Source organism: Camelus bactrianus, chromosome 13, assembly GCF_048773025.1.
Source record: "Camelus bactrianus isolate YW-2024 breed Bactrian camel chromosome 13, ASM4877302v1, whole genome shotgun sequence".
NCBI lineage: Eukaryota > Metazoa > Chordata > Mammalia > Artiodactyla > Camelidae > Camelus > Camelus bactrianus.
In genome coordinates, this window is record NC_133551.1 from 79,548,365 (window position 1) to 79,564,213 (window position 15,849).

The 15,849-nt window shown below is 61.3% G+C and overlaps 2 protein-coding genes across 12 annotated transcripts in view; one reads left to right on the forward strand and one right to left on the reverse strand.

Moving 5' to 3' along the window:
- Positions 1–5,670, reverse strand: KLHL17 (kelch like family member 17). Of its 9 annotated transcripts, none has more exons than XM_074377792.1 (12): positions 5,456–5,670; positions 4,358–4,617; positions 4,150–4,271; positions 3,852–4,006; positions 3,201–3,420; positions 2,810–3,023; positions 2,401–2,545; positions 2,149–2,316; positions 1,646–1,734; positions 1,489–1,562; positions 1,102–1,283; positions 1–909 (listed from the first exon to the last, which is right to left on the reverse strand). In XM_074377792.1, exons 1-12 carry the CDS (start codon positions 5,563–5,565, stop codon positions 681–683), a joined length of 1,968 nt encoding a protein of 655 aa, XP_074233893.1. In that variant the 5' UTR covers positions 5,566–5,670; the 3' UTR covers positions 1–680. The 9 variants fall into 9 exon arrangements, 6 of the variants coding, with proteins under 6 accessions (XP_074233893.1, XP_074233894.1, XP_010956290.1 ...); XM_074377793.1 differs by having other exon boundaries at positions 3,201–3,317; positions 3,785–4,006; XM_010957988.3 differs by lacking the exon at positions 5,456–5,670 and adding an exon at positions 4,734–5,444.
- NOC2L (NOC2 like nucleolar associated transcriptional repressor) overlaps positions 5,668–15,849 on the forward strand; it is a 14,304-nt gene continuing 4,122 nt past the window's right edge. For 2 of the 3 annotated variants that reach the window (XM_010957987.3, XM_074377791.1), the window contains exons 1-12: positions 5,668–7,086; positions 7,233–7,385; positions 8,598–8,772; positions 8,862–8,987; positions 9,612–9,732; positions 9,819–9,909; positions 11,414–11,492; positions 11,604–11,714; positions 12,099–12,212; positions 12,871–13,059; positions 13,219–13,358; positions 14,199–14,310. In XM_010957987.3, coding sequence (XP_010956289.3) covers positions 7,061–7,086; positions 7,233–7,385; positions 8,598–8,772; positions 8,862–8,987; positions 9,612–9,732; positions 9,819–9,909; positions 11,414–11,492; positions 11,604–11,714; positions 12,099–12,212; positions 12,871–13,059; positions 13,219–13,358; positions 14,199–14,310 — 1,437 coding nt within the window. In that variant the 5' untranslated portion in view covers positions 5,668–7,060. The remainder of the gene's footprint in view (positions 7,087–7,232; positions 7,386–8,597; positions 8,773–8,861; positions 8,988–9,611; positions 9,733–9,818; positions 9,910–11,413; positions 11,493–11,603; positions 11,715–12,098; positions 12,213–12,870; positions 13,060–13,218; positions 13,359–14,198; positions 14,311–15,849) is intronic. The other variant, XM_074377790.1, reaches the window with a different exon arrangement.

The window sequence follows — 15,849 nt, forward strand, 5'->3', positions numbered from 1 at the left end:
TTCAGCCACAGGCCCACAGAGCCCAAGAAACATGTTTATTGTACAAGTGGCTCATATTGCTGTGTGGGGTCTGCGGCGGTGGCCGTGTGCCCAGCTCAGTGCAGGATGGAGAAAAGACACCACGGCCCGGGGAAGGAAGCCCAATTCGTGCCCTCCCTGGGAACGTGCCTGGCCGGGTGAGGCGGAGGTGGTCTGCAAAGCACAGGCTAGGGGGTCCGCACCTGCTCAGAAAGCCCCCCCAATTACTGCTCTGCATCACCCCTCTGTCCTTCCAGGTCTGCAGAGTCCAAGTTGGCCCCTTACTGACGGGCAATGCCAGTGTCCACCCTGTTGCTCCCTAGTGCTCCCAGCAGGTAGGACACTTGGGAGGGTAGCTTGGTCCCAGAGAGAGAACACTTCAAGAGGAAACGTATAAACTGGTAGCTGCAGCCTGCTCACCATCAATCAATAAATAAACGAGTAAATAAATAGACCTCACACACAAACACTGAGGAAGGAACAGAGACACGGGAGGCCTCGACGCAGAGCCTGGACAGCCTGCGTGGGATGTGAGGTGCCTCTCCTGGGGGCCGAGCCCCTTCCCACACGCAGGGGAGGGAGGCGCTGGGCCCTGAGGGGGTAGGGGGTGCTTAAGGCACGTGGGAGGCCGTGGTCGGACCTCTGTGCAGCAGCGCCTCGGGTCAGAGGCTGGTGGATGACACAGACAGCGTGGGCGAAGAGGGCGGCGGGAAGTTGAGTAGCTCGAGCACCGCCACGCCCACGCTGCTGCGCCGCGTGAACATGCAGGACGCGGCCACCCACTTATTGGTCCTCGGGTTGTACTTCTCGATGGAGTTGAGGCTGGAACTACCGTCGTTGCCCCCCACGGCGTAAAGCCAGCCGTCCATGGCCACCAGGTCGTGCGTGCTCCTGGGGGCAGGGCGGACGGGGTGGGGTTGGGGGTGAGGCTGGGGGAGAGGGAGGGGGCGGGGCCTGAAGTGGAGCCCCAGGGGCGGGGCGCTGGAGGGGGAGACATGGAAGGAGGTGGGGGCACGCTGTGCAGGGGTCTGTGGGCCACATCTGTTCGTGTGGGCCATGCACATCGCTGTGGTGGTGACGCACCTTCGGATGTTCATGGGGGCCACACTCTCCCAGGCGCCCGCCTTGGGGCTGTATCTCTCCACAGAGTTGAGGCAGCTGGTGCCGTCATTGCCGCCAGCCACGTAGAGGGCCCCCTCCAGCACCGCCACGCCGGCAGAGCTGCGCCGGCTCAGCATGGAGGCTACCGGTGTCCATGAGTTCACCTGCGGGGAGGGACACGGGCTGGAGGCAGACTCACTACCAGCCTCCCTCCACATCCACGTGCAGACCTCTACTCTAGGGCGGGATGTCTGTGGGACAGAGTGGACATAGGACAGAGTGTGACCAACTAGGGGATGGGGGTGGCCAGAGAGTGATGACCTCAAGCTGCTCTGGGGAACGGGGATATGTGATTGAGGCGTTTCACACCTGGGGCTCATACTTCTCCACGGTAGCCAGGTGTGAAGAGCTGTCGTAACCGCCCACCGCATACAGGTTCCCATCTGCAAGGAGCCAATGCACCCATGGTGCACCTGCGCTGTGTGCGGGGCCCCTGGGCTGGGCGCTACGCGAAGCAGTCACCCACCAAGCATGGCCACGCGCACATATCGCCTCCGGGTGCTCATGGCGGCAATGGAAGTCCATGTTCCCGTCAGGGGGTCGTAGCGCTCGGCACTGCAGACACCAGGACCGCCGCTGACCTTGAGCAGTGGCAGAAAGGCTGTCCTGGCCCCAAGACCTGCCCTCCCCTGAGGAACAACTAAAATTCTGTGCTAGGCTGTCAGTGAGACCAACTCCAGAGTCCCACTGGAGCAGGAAGCGGTGCCTGCTGGGTAGGCACGGGCCATGGGCTGCCTGCATGATGTTGGATGAGGGTCCCCCCGGGCCCAGCCCCTGCCCTGCTGCGAAGGACCCAAGAGGAAAGGGGCAGCTGGGGTGGCACAGGTGAAGAGGCATAGGGGACCTTGGTGACTTGACTGAGGCAGGGTCCCTCTCGGCTCCCCTCAGGCAGGACCTCTGCAGTCCTGATGCAGCCACACCTGCTGAGCCAACCCTGAAAGGCCACCCAGCCCTGACCCCGGCTACTACCTGTTGAGGCAAGAGGCCCCATCGTAGCCACCTGCTGCATATAGGAGTCCGTGCAGGGAAGCCACACCCAGGCAGCTGCGCCTCGTGCCCATGGACACCTCAGGCTGCCAAGTGTTGGTCACAGGGTCATAGGACTCTACGGTGGCCAGGTCTGAAGTCCCATCATAACTAGGGGAAGGGTCCACTGCTGGTCAGGGCTGGCTCAGTGGGTCCACACCAAGCCCCTGACCCGAGACCAGCCTCCACTCTTACCCGCCCACGGCGTACAGCCGGTTCCCGACTGCGGCCACACCCACCCGGGCCCGGCGTGTCGACATGGAGGCCACCACATGCCACCGGTCTGTGCGCGTGTCGTATGCTTCACAGTCCCCGTGGATGGCGAATAGGCTCCCACCACCTAGGGAGGGGCGTGTGACGGGGCAGGACGAGGGCCCATGGAGGCCGTGGGCTAGGGGGCACTAGCACACCTTGAGGTCAAGGGTCTGGGGGCTCCAAGGGTAGGTGAGGACGGCGATTGGTGAGTGGGTCATACCACAGGGAATGGTGTGAGTGCAGGATGTAACCGGCACAGGGTGGGGTGGGCTTGTGCGGGGCTCCTGGGTAGAGGACGTGGGGCAGGGATAGAGGGGACGGTGAGACAGAACAGGACAGGTGGGCGTACCCACGGCAAATAGCACAGGGCCGGCACCCTCACAGCGCCGGGGCCGGGTGCGGCTGGTGCCCAGGACGCCCCTCTGCTCGGGCAACAGGTGGAACTTGAGAGCCTCGATGAGCAGGTCCTTGCAGTCCGGGTGGTGCCGCACCAGGCTCTCGGCGTCCACGTGGCCCAGCAGGAAGTCCCGGCTCAGCAGGGGCAGGCGTACACACTTCATCAGCTGGGGTGTGGACGCAACAGTCAGGCAGCAGGCTCCAGCCCTAAGATCCCCTCAGACACCCTAGATCTTCCTCGGGACACGTGCTTGCATCACCCCTGCGGTGTCTCTAGATACTGAAGAGGCCAGGCACCGCGCTCCCTCCCAAGCACCATCGGGCCCTCCAGGGCCTGGCCTCACCCGAGGGACGTGCTGCCTCCGGGCATCCACATCGTGCTTGACCCAGCTTAGGACGGCACGGTAGACATCCTCCTCTGAAGGCACGTTCAGACTGTCGCTAGAGACCAGTTCCAGCACCTGGGGGTGGGGACCCTCAGACCTGAGATCTGGGGAGGGTCTTGGGGGCCCATGGAGCCCTGAAGGTGCCTGGGAGGGAGAGTCCAACGGGGGCCCAGTGTTCCTATGAGGAGGGGCCAAACAGGGTCAGGAGCCACAGATCCAGTTCTTGGAGGCCTAGTCCCAAGGCAATCCTGGGGACATGGAACCAGGGAGTGGGGGTTGTAGGCAGGCATATGATCAGGACAGGATGGAGTCAGGGATGAAAGTGAAGGCTTGGGTGGGGTTAGAAAATGGGCATGGTGTGGGGAGGGGTGCACAGGGGATGGGCGGTGGGGCTGGAACTTACATCAGAGTCTGGGGATAAAGGTTGAGGGACAAAGGACTAGGTCTTAAGAGCCCAGGTGATAGGGGCCAGGGGACCAGGGCTGGTTCTGGGGTCCAGAGATTGGGTCAGGGTCCAGGCTGTGCCCCAGCTGGTACGTTACCTGCTTCAGCGGCAACAGCATGAACTCCTCGGTCTTGGCCACGTCCACGAAGTGCTGCAGCACGTACCTGTGTGCCGCCTTGAGCAGGTCGCTGCACGAGTGTGTGTCGGCGAAGCCCCGGATGCCCAGACAGTTGGAAGGGTCGAGCTGACTCAGCAGGAACTTGCAGCAGGCGTCACGGACGCCATTCAGCTGCAGGAGGCTGGCGGCCGGAAGCAGAGTCTGTGGGACAAGGTGAGAGAGAGGGCCAGGGAGCAGGGATAGAGAAATGGGATGTGAGGGAGTGAAGGGATGCTGGGGGTGTGGGGAGAGCAGAGGCACAAGGTACGGTGGAGGTGTGAGACATGAGTTGGGGGCAGCCTCACCTGCACATTGCCTTCGCCCACCACGATCTCAGCCGTGTAAGCAAACTGCACCAGCTGGTCCAAGGCCTGAGGGTCGATGTCATGCAGTGTCACGTGCGTCTGTCGGCTCTCACTCATCTCATCTGTGGGGACAGCGGGTCAGGCTGGTCCCCACCCCGGAAAAGTGCAGAGTCCCCCAAATGCCCAGACCTGGTGGGGCGGTACTTGCTTGTGAACATGGCGTGGAAGTAAGGGCTGCAGGAGGCCAGCACCACCTTGTGTGCCCGGATCTCCTTGGCGGCCACGTGCAGGACGATGTCACACAGGAGGCCCCGCTGCCGCATGCGGCTCATGGCCACGAAGGCATCGTGGTAGTGCCGCTTGGAGTTGTGGGATACAGTGTGGCCCTCGCGGCTCAGCAGCTGCATCGCACCCTCCATGGGGGCTGTGGGCCGAGGCTGCCGGGGACGGGCACGCTCTGCCTCGGGGCTGTAGACGGGCAGTGCCAGGTCAGGGTGTACTCCGCAGGGAGCTGCTCACTCACCCCTGAGACCCTGGGCAGGGCCAGGTACCCCGGAAGCCACCTTCCGCCCAGCAGCCCATACCAGGCTTCCGTCAAGGACCAGTGCCCTTGCTGGACCTCCCCTGCTGCAGGCTCCACCCGGCTCTGCTCCCTCACGTCCAGGGAACCTCCTCGGAGTCCAACGAGACTTTGCTCCCCACCTGCTCCCCGCGTGAGGTCGGATCCTACACAGGATCCGACTGTTGAATCTGTACAGCTTCCTCTGCCACGACCCCTCCTCAGGCACCACACTCCCCTCTGCCCAGGCGCCTCAGTAAGAAACAGCCTCTCTAGGCCCTGCTCGGGACTGGGCTGTCTGTCCATCGCTAGCCACCCTTCCCGTGCTCCCCCGCTGTCCGCTGTCCTCGACACGGGCTGGGCATACGTACAAGCAAGTGAACGAAGTGAACTGGTCCATACTGTCCGGTGGCTCTGAGGCGGACCGCCACACCGACAGCAGGTGTGACCTCTCTTGACTTCCCCGCCCCATCATGCAGACATGCCGCCCAAGTCTTTGAGCGGCGCGGCCGTAATTCAAGGGCGGCGGGAGAGGACGGAGCCTCCGGGAAGAGCCACCTCGGGACGCCCTGCCCCGCGCCCGCTGTGTGCACGGACACGGAGGTGGGCTGGACCCTCCGCGGGCAGACCGAGCCTGAGGGGCGCGAGGTCGCCCCCTCCGGGCAGCCTGCCAGGGTCGGCGCCCCGCCCCCTCCCTCCCCCCGGGCCCCGGTCAGTCGCGGCCCTCAGCACCCCCGGCCCACTCACGCTGGCGGCTGCGGCGGCGGCGGCGGCGGCGGCGCCTCAGGCGCGGGCCCCGGACTGCCGTGCTCCGGACTTTGCGTCCTGCCGGCTGGGCGCTCGCTGCGCGGCTGCATGGGCTCGGCCGCCGGCCCGCCGCCGATCCGCGGAGGACGCACAGAGGAACAGAAGCCGGACGGCTGGAGGCCTGCTCGGCGGTGGCGGCCGGCTCGGAGTCCCTCTCTCCCGCCGCTAGCCAGCAGCCGCTGTTTCTCGGCGCCGCCCGTCTCTCCTCCCGCGCTCCCCTGCGGCTTCGGGGACGCTGCGTAGCGCAGGAATCCTTCCAATGTTTCTCGGCGCTCGGTCCGCCTCCTCCTCCAGGAAGCCCCCCGGGGCCCACCCGCCGTCTATCTTCAAGAAGCCTCCCGGACCTTCCACCCACGTCAACTCGTGCCAGATGTCTCCCCTCCCCTCCCCTAGGGTCCCGCATCTCCTGGAGGCCGAAAGGCCCCAAGTGATGCCGTGGGGCCTGAGCCAGCCCCGGGCCCGTCTGCCGGCCTCCCTGTGATCCCACGCAGGCCCCTTTGCCCCTCTGGCCTTGATCTGGACGCTGGCTGTGGAGCGGGAGTGGGTGGGGCGCATGCCCTGAGGGCTATGGGACCCTCTGTCTTGGGATCTGGCCGACCCCGGCCAGTAGGCGAGAAGGGGGAGGGGAGGGCATGGGTTGGCGTCTCCATCTCCTTGCTTCCCCAAGGCAGCCTTCCAGCCTCTGGGCCTTTACACCTGCCCTTTGTTCCACAGACAGGGCAGAGAAAAAGTGGCTGTCCCTGTCCCTGGGCCTGCCTGGGGACTTAGGCAGAGGTGTTCGTAGATGAGTTCCCAGCACAGGACTCGCTGGACTTAAGTATCTATCAAGCGTCCTCTTTCAGGGAGATTTGGCCAAACTGGCTTCAGGAGCAGTGCTGCCAGCCCAGGTGCTATGGGACTGTCTAGTGAAATGGAAGCAGCTCTCAGCGTCTGACTCTTACCAGAATGTCGTTTATCTGCCCATCTATAGCGTCGCTACTTCTGTTTTCGTTTGCTTTTTCTACTAGATCGTTGGCTTTTTATTATTGATTTGTAAGAGCTCTTTGTATAGCAGAGCCTGTTTTCCCCTCATGCATTCTTTCCGTGGTTGACGCATTGATATCCTCACAGGCACGTGTCCACAGAGCCCTGGGGCCCCCAGCCCCACCTTCCCCCAGGCTGGTGTCGTTATTAGTGTCTTTTTTTGGAGAAGGTCACAGATTTGTGAGCAGCACAGCAGAATTCCGCCCTACCCAGTCCTGCCATGTTCTCGAGCTCTGCAGCCTGTCCTTCAGCGGAAGCGTGCGGGACCCGTGACTGAACCAGGCCCGTTCCAGGGGCTCGCATCCCGCGTGCCACCCTGGGAGCCCCAGCGCCTCTCGCTTAACGAGAGCTTTGAACGCGCCCTCCCGCCTGGATGCCGCCGCAGCTATGATGGAAGAACCGTAAAGCCACCCGGCGGGGCGCGGCGGGGCGGGGCCAGGGGCGGGACCGGTCTGCAGGAAGTGCGCCTAGCGCACGGCCTGATGGGGCCGGAAGTGGAGCGCACGTTGTGGTCCGGCAGCCATGGCGGCGGCGCGGAGCCGCAAACGGTGAGTTGGGCGCGATCCGATCTGGCCTCCGGGCGGACGCTTGCATCCAGAGGGGCTCCCCTTGCGCCTCTCTGTGTTCCTGGGGCGGCAGGGCTAGGGCACATCGGGCTGGCTGGGAGGAGTGACCCTGACGGCATGGCCCGCAGACGCCTGGCGGAGCTGACGGTGGACGAGTTCCTGGCCTCGGGCTTTGATTCTGAATCCGAATCCGAGCCCGAAGGAGCCCCAGAAGCGGAGACGCGGGCGGCGCGCGGAGACGTGCGGAGTTTGGGTGGGCCAGGCGGGACCCCTTTTGCTAGGTAAGTGGAGCGTGTGTAAGCAGAATTCCCATAATCGTCCTGGCCCTTTACACCCCAGGGCTGCTGACCACTCTTGGGGCCTCTGGACTGAGGTTTGTGGACTTCTGACCCCATCCCCAGACCCTTTGGCTTGTTTATTCTTCCATCCGGTGCTTACGGGGTGCCTGCTCTGTGCCAGGTCATTCAGGTGTTGGGCAAGCGTTGGGGTACGGTATTCCTTTTTGGTCTAGGGGAGCTTGCCTAGTGTTGGGTAAATCACAGTATGTAGTATGGTAGAACACGTAATTGCTGCAGACAGGAAGGGAAAGCAGAAAGAGCTAGAGGAACAGGGAGCACAGCTGGGAGCGTCTGCTGCAGCGTTAAGTAGAGTAAGACCATTTAAGGAGGTGATGATTGAGCAAAACCTGAGGGAGCAAACTGTGTAACGGTAGGGGAGGAATGTCTCTGTGTTTCTGGCAGCAGGAGTAAAGGTCCTGAGGTGAGAGTGAGCCTTCCACAGAGGTGAGCATGGCTGTGGCAGGAATGAGGGGGAGAGTAGGAAGAGGTGAATCTGGAGGAGTAATGATGGGGCGGGATCTTGTAGACTATTTGTATGCTATCCTAGTGCAATGGGAAGTTATCCCAGGGCTTTGAGTAGTGAAGTAATGTCACGTGATCCATAGTGTTCTGCAAGGGTCCCCTGGGTTGCTGTGCTGAGAACAGGTTGTAAGCAGCAGGGGATGACGAGCGAACTGAGAGAGGCTGCTGATTTGAGAGGAGTCATGAGAGGTTTTGAAAGTACTGATGATGAGATCTCGTGACACATGGCATGCTGGGTGTGAGAGACAAAGAGAAGTTCATCTTTCCTCTGAAAGGTGGAGTTAGCAACAGCTGAGATAGAGCAGGGTGTGGGTAGAGCAAGGTTGGGGGGAAACTGCAAGTTCTGCGTTGTCTGTGTTGGGTTTGAAACGTGTGCTTTGAAACATACATATAGAGAGGCTGTTGGATGTAGGAGTCTGCGTTTTGGAGGAGAGAGAGATCTGCAGAAAACTTACTCTCTGGAAACCCCCCTGCCTTGGTTATTGGGAGCTGTTGCGAAGGGAGGGGACTAACCCTCACAGATTCTCCGAAGAGGACGGTGAGCTGATAGCGAGGAGGACAGGAAGCCTCACCCCTCAGCCTCCTTTCTTGACTCTACCTGCCACTCAGACTTGATCACCCCCACTTCCTCAGCCAGCGTAAGGGCCGTGCGTCTGAGCACAAGGACCAGCTTTCTCGGCTGAAGGACAAAGACCCCGAGTTCTACAAGTTCTTGCAGGAAAATGACCAGAGCCTGCTGAACTTTAGTGATTCAGACAGCTCTGAGGATGAAGAGGAGCGACTCCACTCCCTGCCAAACACACTGGAGGTGAGATCTTGTGCACAGTTGGGTCGGGGGCAGGGGCATATTTGTGGCCTCTACATCCTGTCCAGCCTGGCCCTCTGCATCTGGTGCAGGAAGCAAGTGAGGAGGAGGAAGATGAGGAGGAGGACGACAGGGTCCCCAGAGGACCTATGGGGAAGAGGAGGGATTCTGTCCCTGTGACCCTTGCCATGGTTGAGAGATGGAAGCAGGCAGCAAAGGTGAGAAGTGGCGTGGGGTGGGCAGCTGACCCCGCCCCTCGCCCTCAGGAGCCTGCCCTTACCTCATTTCAGTGACCTGGGGCTGTGCGGATGAGAGGACCCCTTCTCTGAGCCCTGGCCCTAGTGTCCCATTCAGCTCAGAAGCATCTCACAGGTTTCCCTGCGTGCTAGGAGGGTTCAGAACTGCATTCTGTCTTTCACTCAGAGACTAGGGGCTCCACCTGCTTCCTTCCGCTCAGTTTTTCTCCAGGGATCCTGCCATCCACTGTGGGCATACTCTCTGTGCCTTTGTTAGTTGGGGGAGCCAGGGCCCATCTTCTGCAGGCCTTGCAGTGGTTTCTGCAGGGAAAAGAAAGGACAGAAAGGGAGAACTCCAGATACCACTTGGAGCTGGCTTTCTCAGTGCCCCCTCCATGGCCCTTCCAGGAGGATTCTGGACTCTTTTTGTTCCCTGCACACGGCTCAGTAACACTGCCCCCGTCTCTGTTCTTTGTCTGGGGATGTGGGCAAGGGAGCCTTTCTCTCACGGAGCAGGTTCCTAGGTAGGGCCCCAGCTTGCTGCTCTCGCTCTCCCCAGCACAGCCTGCTGCTCCCCCAGCGTTCTGGGTCCTCTTGCCCCTTTAGCAGCACCTGACTCCAAAGCTGCTCCATGAAGTTGTGCAGGCGTTCCGAGCAGCCGTGGCCACCACCCAAGGAGACCAGGAAGGTGCTGAGGGCAGCAAATTCCAGGTCACAGACAGTGCTGGTGAGCTAGGGTGAGGGGACCCCAGATGCGGGCTCTCTGTTTCATCTTCTGTCCTGTGAGTGGCATCTCTGGTCCCCTCATTGCAGTGTTCAATGCTCTGGTCACCTTCTGCATCAGAGATCTCTTTGGCTGTCTCCAGAAGCTGCTGTTTGGAAAAGCCCCAAAGGACAGCAGCAGGTAAGAGGGAAGAGGGTAGAATGGGGAGACATGGTCAGGGTCCTGCCCTGGGGAAGGCAGATGCCTTGGGACCTGGTGGCCCCCTCCAGACCCACCTGGTACAGAGGGATGTTGAGGACAGAGCCAGGCTCTCTGTGGAGCTCTTGGGAGAGGCTGGGCACTCGGAGCCCCATCCCTCCTCCTTCTTCGTTTCTACTCTGCTCAGAATCCCTTAGGGGCCATAGAGTGTGTGCTTGTAGGCTCTCTTCCCCTACCTTCCCAGTTCAGGGTTCTCTTCCTTCCTCTCTGGACAAGTAAGTCTCATCTACTCTCCCTGCTCTCTGCTCTGTGGCTGGCGTGTGTGTTGTGTCTGGCAGGGGCCTGGTACTTGCGGGGTTTGAGAACCCTGACTGCTATGTTAGAAGTAGATTGAGCTGAGAAGGCTGTGGAAGGTCTTCAGAGGAGAGGGAGGAGCAGCAGACGTTTTGTGACCTGGGGACTACATTGGGGTCAGAGGAGCTTATAGCCACATGACCTGGAAGCAGTAAGGGCCCAGAGGATCAAACTCACCCCAGACGACCTTTCAAAAGGGAAAAGAAGGCTCCAGGGTGAGGTTCTGCTGTGGCCACCTGAAGGGGAGGCTGAGAAGGCAGTGGACTTGAAGATGGGAGTACCTGGGCCTGGTGGGCATGGTCAGGGCTGGACTGATGGGTCAGGAAGGTGTGGCCACGTGGAGGTGGCTCTGTGTGAAGGGAATGGGGAAGCTGAGGGACTGGCCAATGGAGGGGACAGGCAGTGCGCATGGTGCTGGCGTTGCCTGGGAGTGGGCTCCCTTGGGGGCGGCTGCACTGGGAAGGGTGGTCACCATGAAGGACGGTGGGCTTGGGGAAGAAACAGCGCTGCTTCCTGGGTCGCAGCCCTGGGTGCTCAGCAGCTGGTGCCAGCCGATGAAGGACTTCCAGGGGCCCTTGCCCTTTGTTCTTCACACATCAGCAGATTTAATGAGCACCTGCTATGTGCTGAGTTCCATGAATGTTGAGGGGTGACGCCTTTGAGAAACTTCGAGGAGCATTAGCCATTATTGCTGAAACGTAGATGTCTTTTAAGGCACTTGTGGGCCAAGGGATGACAGGGTTAGACCCAAGACTGCAGAGTGTAGGTGCCTGAGTGGTGGAGGGAGCTGGAGGCCACAGGACCCTCTGGGACTCTGGCTCTGGGCTCAGACTAGGGGGACAGTCAGCCCTCTGGCTGGGTGGGGTGGCCTGTAGGGGGGCTTGGGACTTGGTGGTACCCCTCCTCAGGCATAGGTGTGGGCCACCCTTCAGAGAGTCCTGGTGCATCTCCCTTGTCGGTTCACTGGAAGGGCCCCTGGCCTTTTTGTGGGAAAGATGGGTGGTCTTACCACATGTGCCCTGGACACTGTGTCTTGGAAGGGACGTGGCTTGGGGCTTACCCCTGCCTCCCGGCAGCCTAGGGTCTGAGCTGTGGTGCTCACTTGGATGGGCTGGGTGTGTTCTCTCTGCAGGGTGCTGTCGCCGTCCAGCAGCCCACTGTGGGGGAAGCTCCGGCTGGACATCAAAGCTTACCTGAGCTCTGTCGTACAGGTGCAGCTCTTGGGGGGGCAGGGCCTGCTGGGTCATGCGGGTGTCTGGCTGGGTCCACTGGTCCAGGCCTCTCTCGTATGTGGGCCTCGCTGACCTCTCCTGCTTCCTCAGCTGGTGGCCTGTGTGGCAGAGGTGACAGTCGCAGCGGCTGTCCTCCAGCACATCAGCAGCTCCGTGCTCTACTACCTGACCTTCCCCAAGCAGTGCCGCATGCTGCTCAAGGTACACCGTCCAGAGTTGGCCCCGCTGCCAGCCAGCGCGCAGATGGCATCCCCTCCCGGGCTCTGTCCCGGCAGCATCCTCAGGGCAGCACAGCCCAGTCACATGAGGACCAGCTCCTCTGGTGGTGTGTGTGTGAGGGTGTGTGTGTGAGGGTGTGTGTGTGTGTGTGTGAGCTTTCTGACGCGCGTGTGTATACATGTGCCTGGTAGAGGTCAGTTTTTCCCATGAGGCCTTTAGGAGGGGCAGTGTGCTCTGTTTCCCGTTTTTGCTTCTCCTGGATTGAGCTCTAACTTGTGGGTCTCCCTGGGGCACTTTGGGGCGCTGTCTTCAAGTGTGGTGGGGCTTGGGGAGGCGGGGACAGGCACTGACGCCTAGTCTCTGCAGAGGATGGTGGTCCTGTGGAGCACGGGTGAGGAGACGCTGCGAGTGCTGGCCTTCCTGGTCCTCATCAAGGTCTGCCGGCACAAGAAAGACGCCTTCCTGAGCCCTGTCCTCAAGGTAGTGGTGCTCCTGAGGCTGTCCATCGGGGTCTGGGTTAAGTCTCATCTTAGGGCTGGGCAGGCTGCCTTGCGGTTTGTGCTCCTTGTAGGCACTATGACCCTGGGCAGACCTAGGCCCTCGCCATGGTTTCCCCCCAGAAGTGGGGGGTGGGACGGGAGCCCTTGGTCCCCCTGCGGCTCCACGTGGACTGCTCCGCCCAGCTCTCCCCTCAGTGGACAAGGACATGGGGCATAGAGAAGGACAGGGATCCTGCTGCCTGGCTCTTAAGCCGGGGTGGCCTGCCCCACATCCCTGGAGCTTCCTGTGTCGCCTGGCACACGGCAGGGGCTTCTCTGTCCCCTTCCCTCCTGGTCCTTGCCTATTCCCACGGTTATTCATGCTGCAGCTTGCTGCCCCTTGGGTACCTGGCCCCCCTGTGAGACCCTTCTCTGTGCCCGAGGCTGGTGGGTGCACACATGCGGAGACTGAGCAGCAGTCGGGGGCCCCAGCATCAGGTGTTGTTTAGGGGAGGGGTCTGTAGCAGACATGGCTGTTATTCCTGCTGAGGCCAGCTCTGTGGGAAAGGCCCAGGTGTCTGGTGGTGGCGTGGAGCTGGGCAGTGGGGCACAGGGCCCTGGGAGCTCAGAGGTGGCTCTCACCGTGGGTGTCTCGGCAGCAAATGTACATCATGTACGTGAGGAACTGCAAGTTCACCTCCCCCAGCGCCCTGCCACTCATCAGCTTCATGCAGCGGACCTTGGCGGAGCTGCTGGCCCTGGACACTGGCATCACCTACCAGCACGCCTTCCTCTACATCCGCCAGCTTGCCGTCCACCTGCGCAACGCTATGACCACGCGCAGGAAGGTGTGCAGCGGGGCTTGTGGGGTGGGGAGCCCGAGAGCTGACCCACTGCGGGCCTGGGGACTCCTGGGAGAGGCAACTCAGCGCCTTGGTGGGGGCTGTGGGAGTGGGAGGAGGGGACCGGTGGGTGGCTGACCCGAAGGTCCACTTCACTCTGCGCAGGAGACGTACCAGTCAGTATACAACTGGCAGTTTGTGCACTGCCTCTACCTGTGGTGCCGCGCGCTCAGCACCATCTGCCCAAGTGAAGCTCTCCGGCCGTTGATCTACCCCCTTTCCCAGGTTATCATTGGCTGCATCAAGTGAGTCAGGGCCCCCTGAGGGCCGAAAGAGGTCAAGGCCAGGGTTACACAGGGCCGTCTGGGGACAAGGTTGCAGGAGGCTGTCCTAGAGGTCACAGAAGGGTCAGAGTTTTACGAGGAGGCATCCTGGAGGGCCAGGAGGGTCTGGCCAGTATTCCTGGTGGCTGGGGCCTCCAGGGAGTGGGGGTCTGACTTGAAAGAACCTTAGAAGGGCTGGGAGTGAGGCTGCGTGACCCTAACCCTGTGCCCAGGGTGTGAGAATGTCCCAGAATCATTGTCAGCTGCGTTTCTCAGTTGCCTGTGATGTGAACGCCTCCTAGTGCCCTAGTCTGGGATGCAGACACTCGTGCATTCCTGTGACTCTGTGTGCAGTTTGAAGGGAGTTTGAGTTTACCTGCATGGGTGTCCGGGATAGAGCAGGTCTGGTGTGAACATTCAGCATCTGTCTCTGGGGGCAGAGACTGGAGGAGCCACCTGTGGCCAGGAGAGGGCGTTCCTGTCCTCCTGAAGGGAAGAAAGACAGGCTTGAATGAGTGACTCTGCCACCTGCTGCCTCGCTGCCTCATGCACTGAAATGAAATTGAGTTAATAGCCAGGCTGGGTGTCCCCTACCCCAATCACTGAGCAAGGAGGCAGGTCCTTAAAGCTGGGACTGCAGTTGAGGCCTCTTGTCCTGCCCTTTTCTGTCGGGTGGGCAGGGGTGTCTGCTGACCCTGATGGGGAGGAGGCTGGAGCCCCATGGGTTGGGAGGGGTCAGGGGCAGCTGGGCCAAGAGGGTGAGGCTAGTTTGGGGGGTCTGTGAGGCTGGGGCCTCTTCACTCCCACCTCCCACGTTCCCAGGCTGGTCCCCACCGCCCGCTTCTACCCGCTGCGCATGCACTGTGTGCGTGCCCTGACGCTGCTCTCGGAGAGCACGGGCACCTTCATCCCGGTGCTGCCCTTCATCCTCGAGGTGAGTGGGTTCAGTGGGTCGGGCAGGGACGGGGGTGCTTCCTGCTGCACGTGGCCCCGCTGCCCTCCGCAGCGCAGCTCTCCTGAGGGCACCTCCTCCTGAGTGCTCGCCTGTAGCAGGCAGTTTCGAGAGGGTGTTGCTGTGCACCGCGCCTGCCCAGGCTGGTGGTGTGTGTTGTAGGCAAGGGTGGCACCATAGATGAGGTCAGCTGCTCTTTGGGGCTGGCCCGAGGGTGCCGATTTTAGGGCACAGACTTGGGTTGATCCGGTGTTTGCCCAAGATCAGAGTGAGCCAGAGAGCTGGGCCAAAGCCCTGTCTGATTGCAAAGCTGTATTCTTTTCTCATTCCTCTGCTTGAGTGCCCCTGTGTGTATACGTGTGCACATGTGTGTCTGTGTAGCTTAGGTGAGAAAGGCTGCAGTCCGAGCACCAGAGATCCACTGGGGGTTGGGCCCCAGTGCAGCGCACACTTGGCAACTCACAGCCTCCCTCATTAGGCCTCCGCCCCACCTCTGGACAGCTCAGAGCGGTGCTCATCACGGCTGTTTGTGCACTGGTGGAGAGAGAGGGGAGCCCCCTGGGACAAGACATGAAATCTTCATGCTCTTAAGAGTGTTTTTCGGACACATCTGTTCCCCTCAGATGACCACTGAGTTGGCCCTGGGGCCCTTGGCTTGGTGTCCCTGCTCTAGGCCTCTCCCTGCTGGCCAGCTCTTGGCCTCTGTCTGTCTGTCCATGATCTCCCACAGTCATTTTTTTTTTCTTCCATCTTTACTAATCTGTGTGCTCGCACCTCCTCAGCTTGCAGCTGCCCCCCCCCCATATGTTCTTCTCGCAGCCAGGGCTGCGGGCCTCTCCTCTCAGAGAAAACAAACCACGCAGGCTCTGAAGGGCCCCTGCTGTCTGTCCCTGGGGCGAGAGCAGCCCTATGTGGGAATTCAGCTTCCCCCCTCAGGCTGCGCCAGAGCTTGAGAAAGGCAGTGCCCTCCCAGGGAACCATTTGTCATAGTGTCACAGCTGCACTGAGCTGAGCTCAGCTGTGAAGCATCTCCCCCTCCCTGCTCCATGGTGTCTCCTGTTGGGGGCCTTCCTCGGTTAGGTCTCCCCAGCATCTGCCACCCACTTCCTCAGGGACGCACCCTGGATCACCCCAAGTGAGAGTGATGGGGAGGGGTCCCCTGGTGAAAGGCTTGGCACAGCTCCCACCCTGCTCCCCTTGGGTAGGACGTGGGATGGGAGCTGCCCAGGCCCCTGCCTGAGAACTTCTGTCCCTTGGTGAATTCCTCCTGGGGAGGTAGCCCTGGAGCCAGGACCAGGCCTTGGGGATTTGATTGTGGGTGAGGACACTGCAGTGACGGTAGCCCTATGTGGGAGGGACTGTTCTTCGTCTCCAGGTGCTGGTTCTCACGGCCTCCTGACCCAGTTTAGAAGGGCAGCAGCAGTGTGTGTGTGTCTGTGCACAGGTGCGTGCGTGTGCGCCCGCGCTCTCCTGGTCCGCGCTCTCCTGCATCTTTGGCCAGGGCCCCCTCTAGGGCAGAGG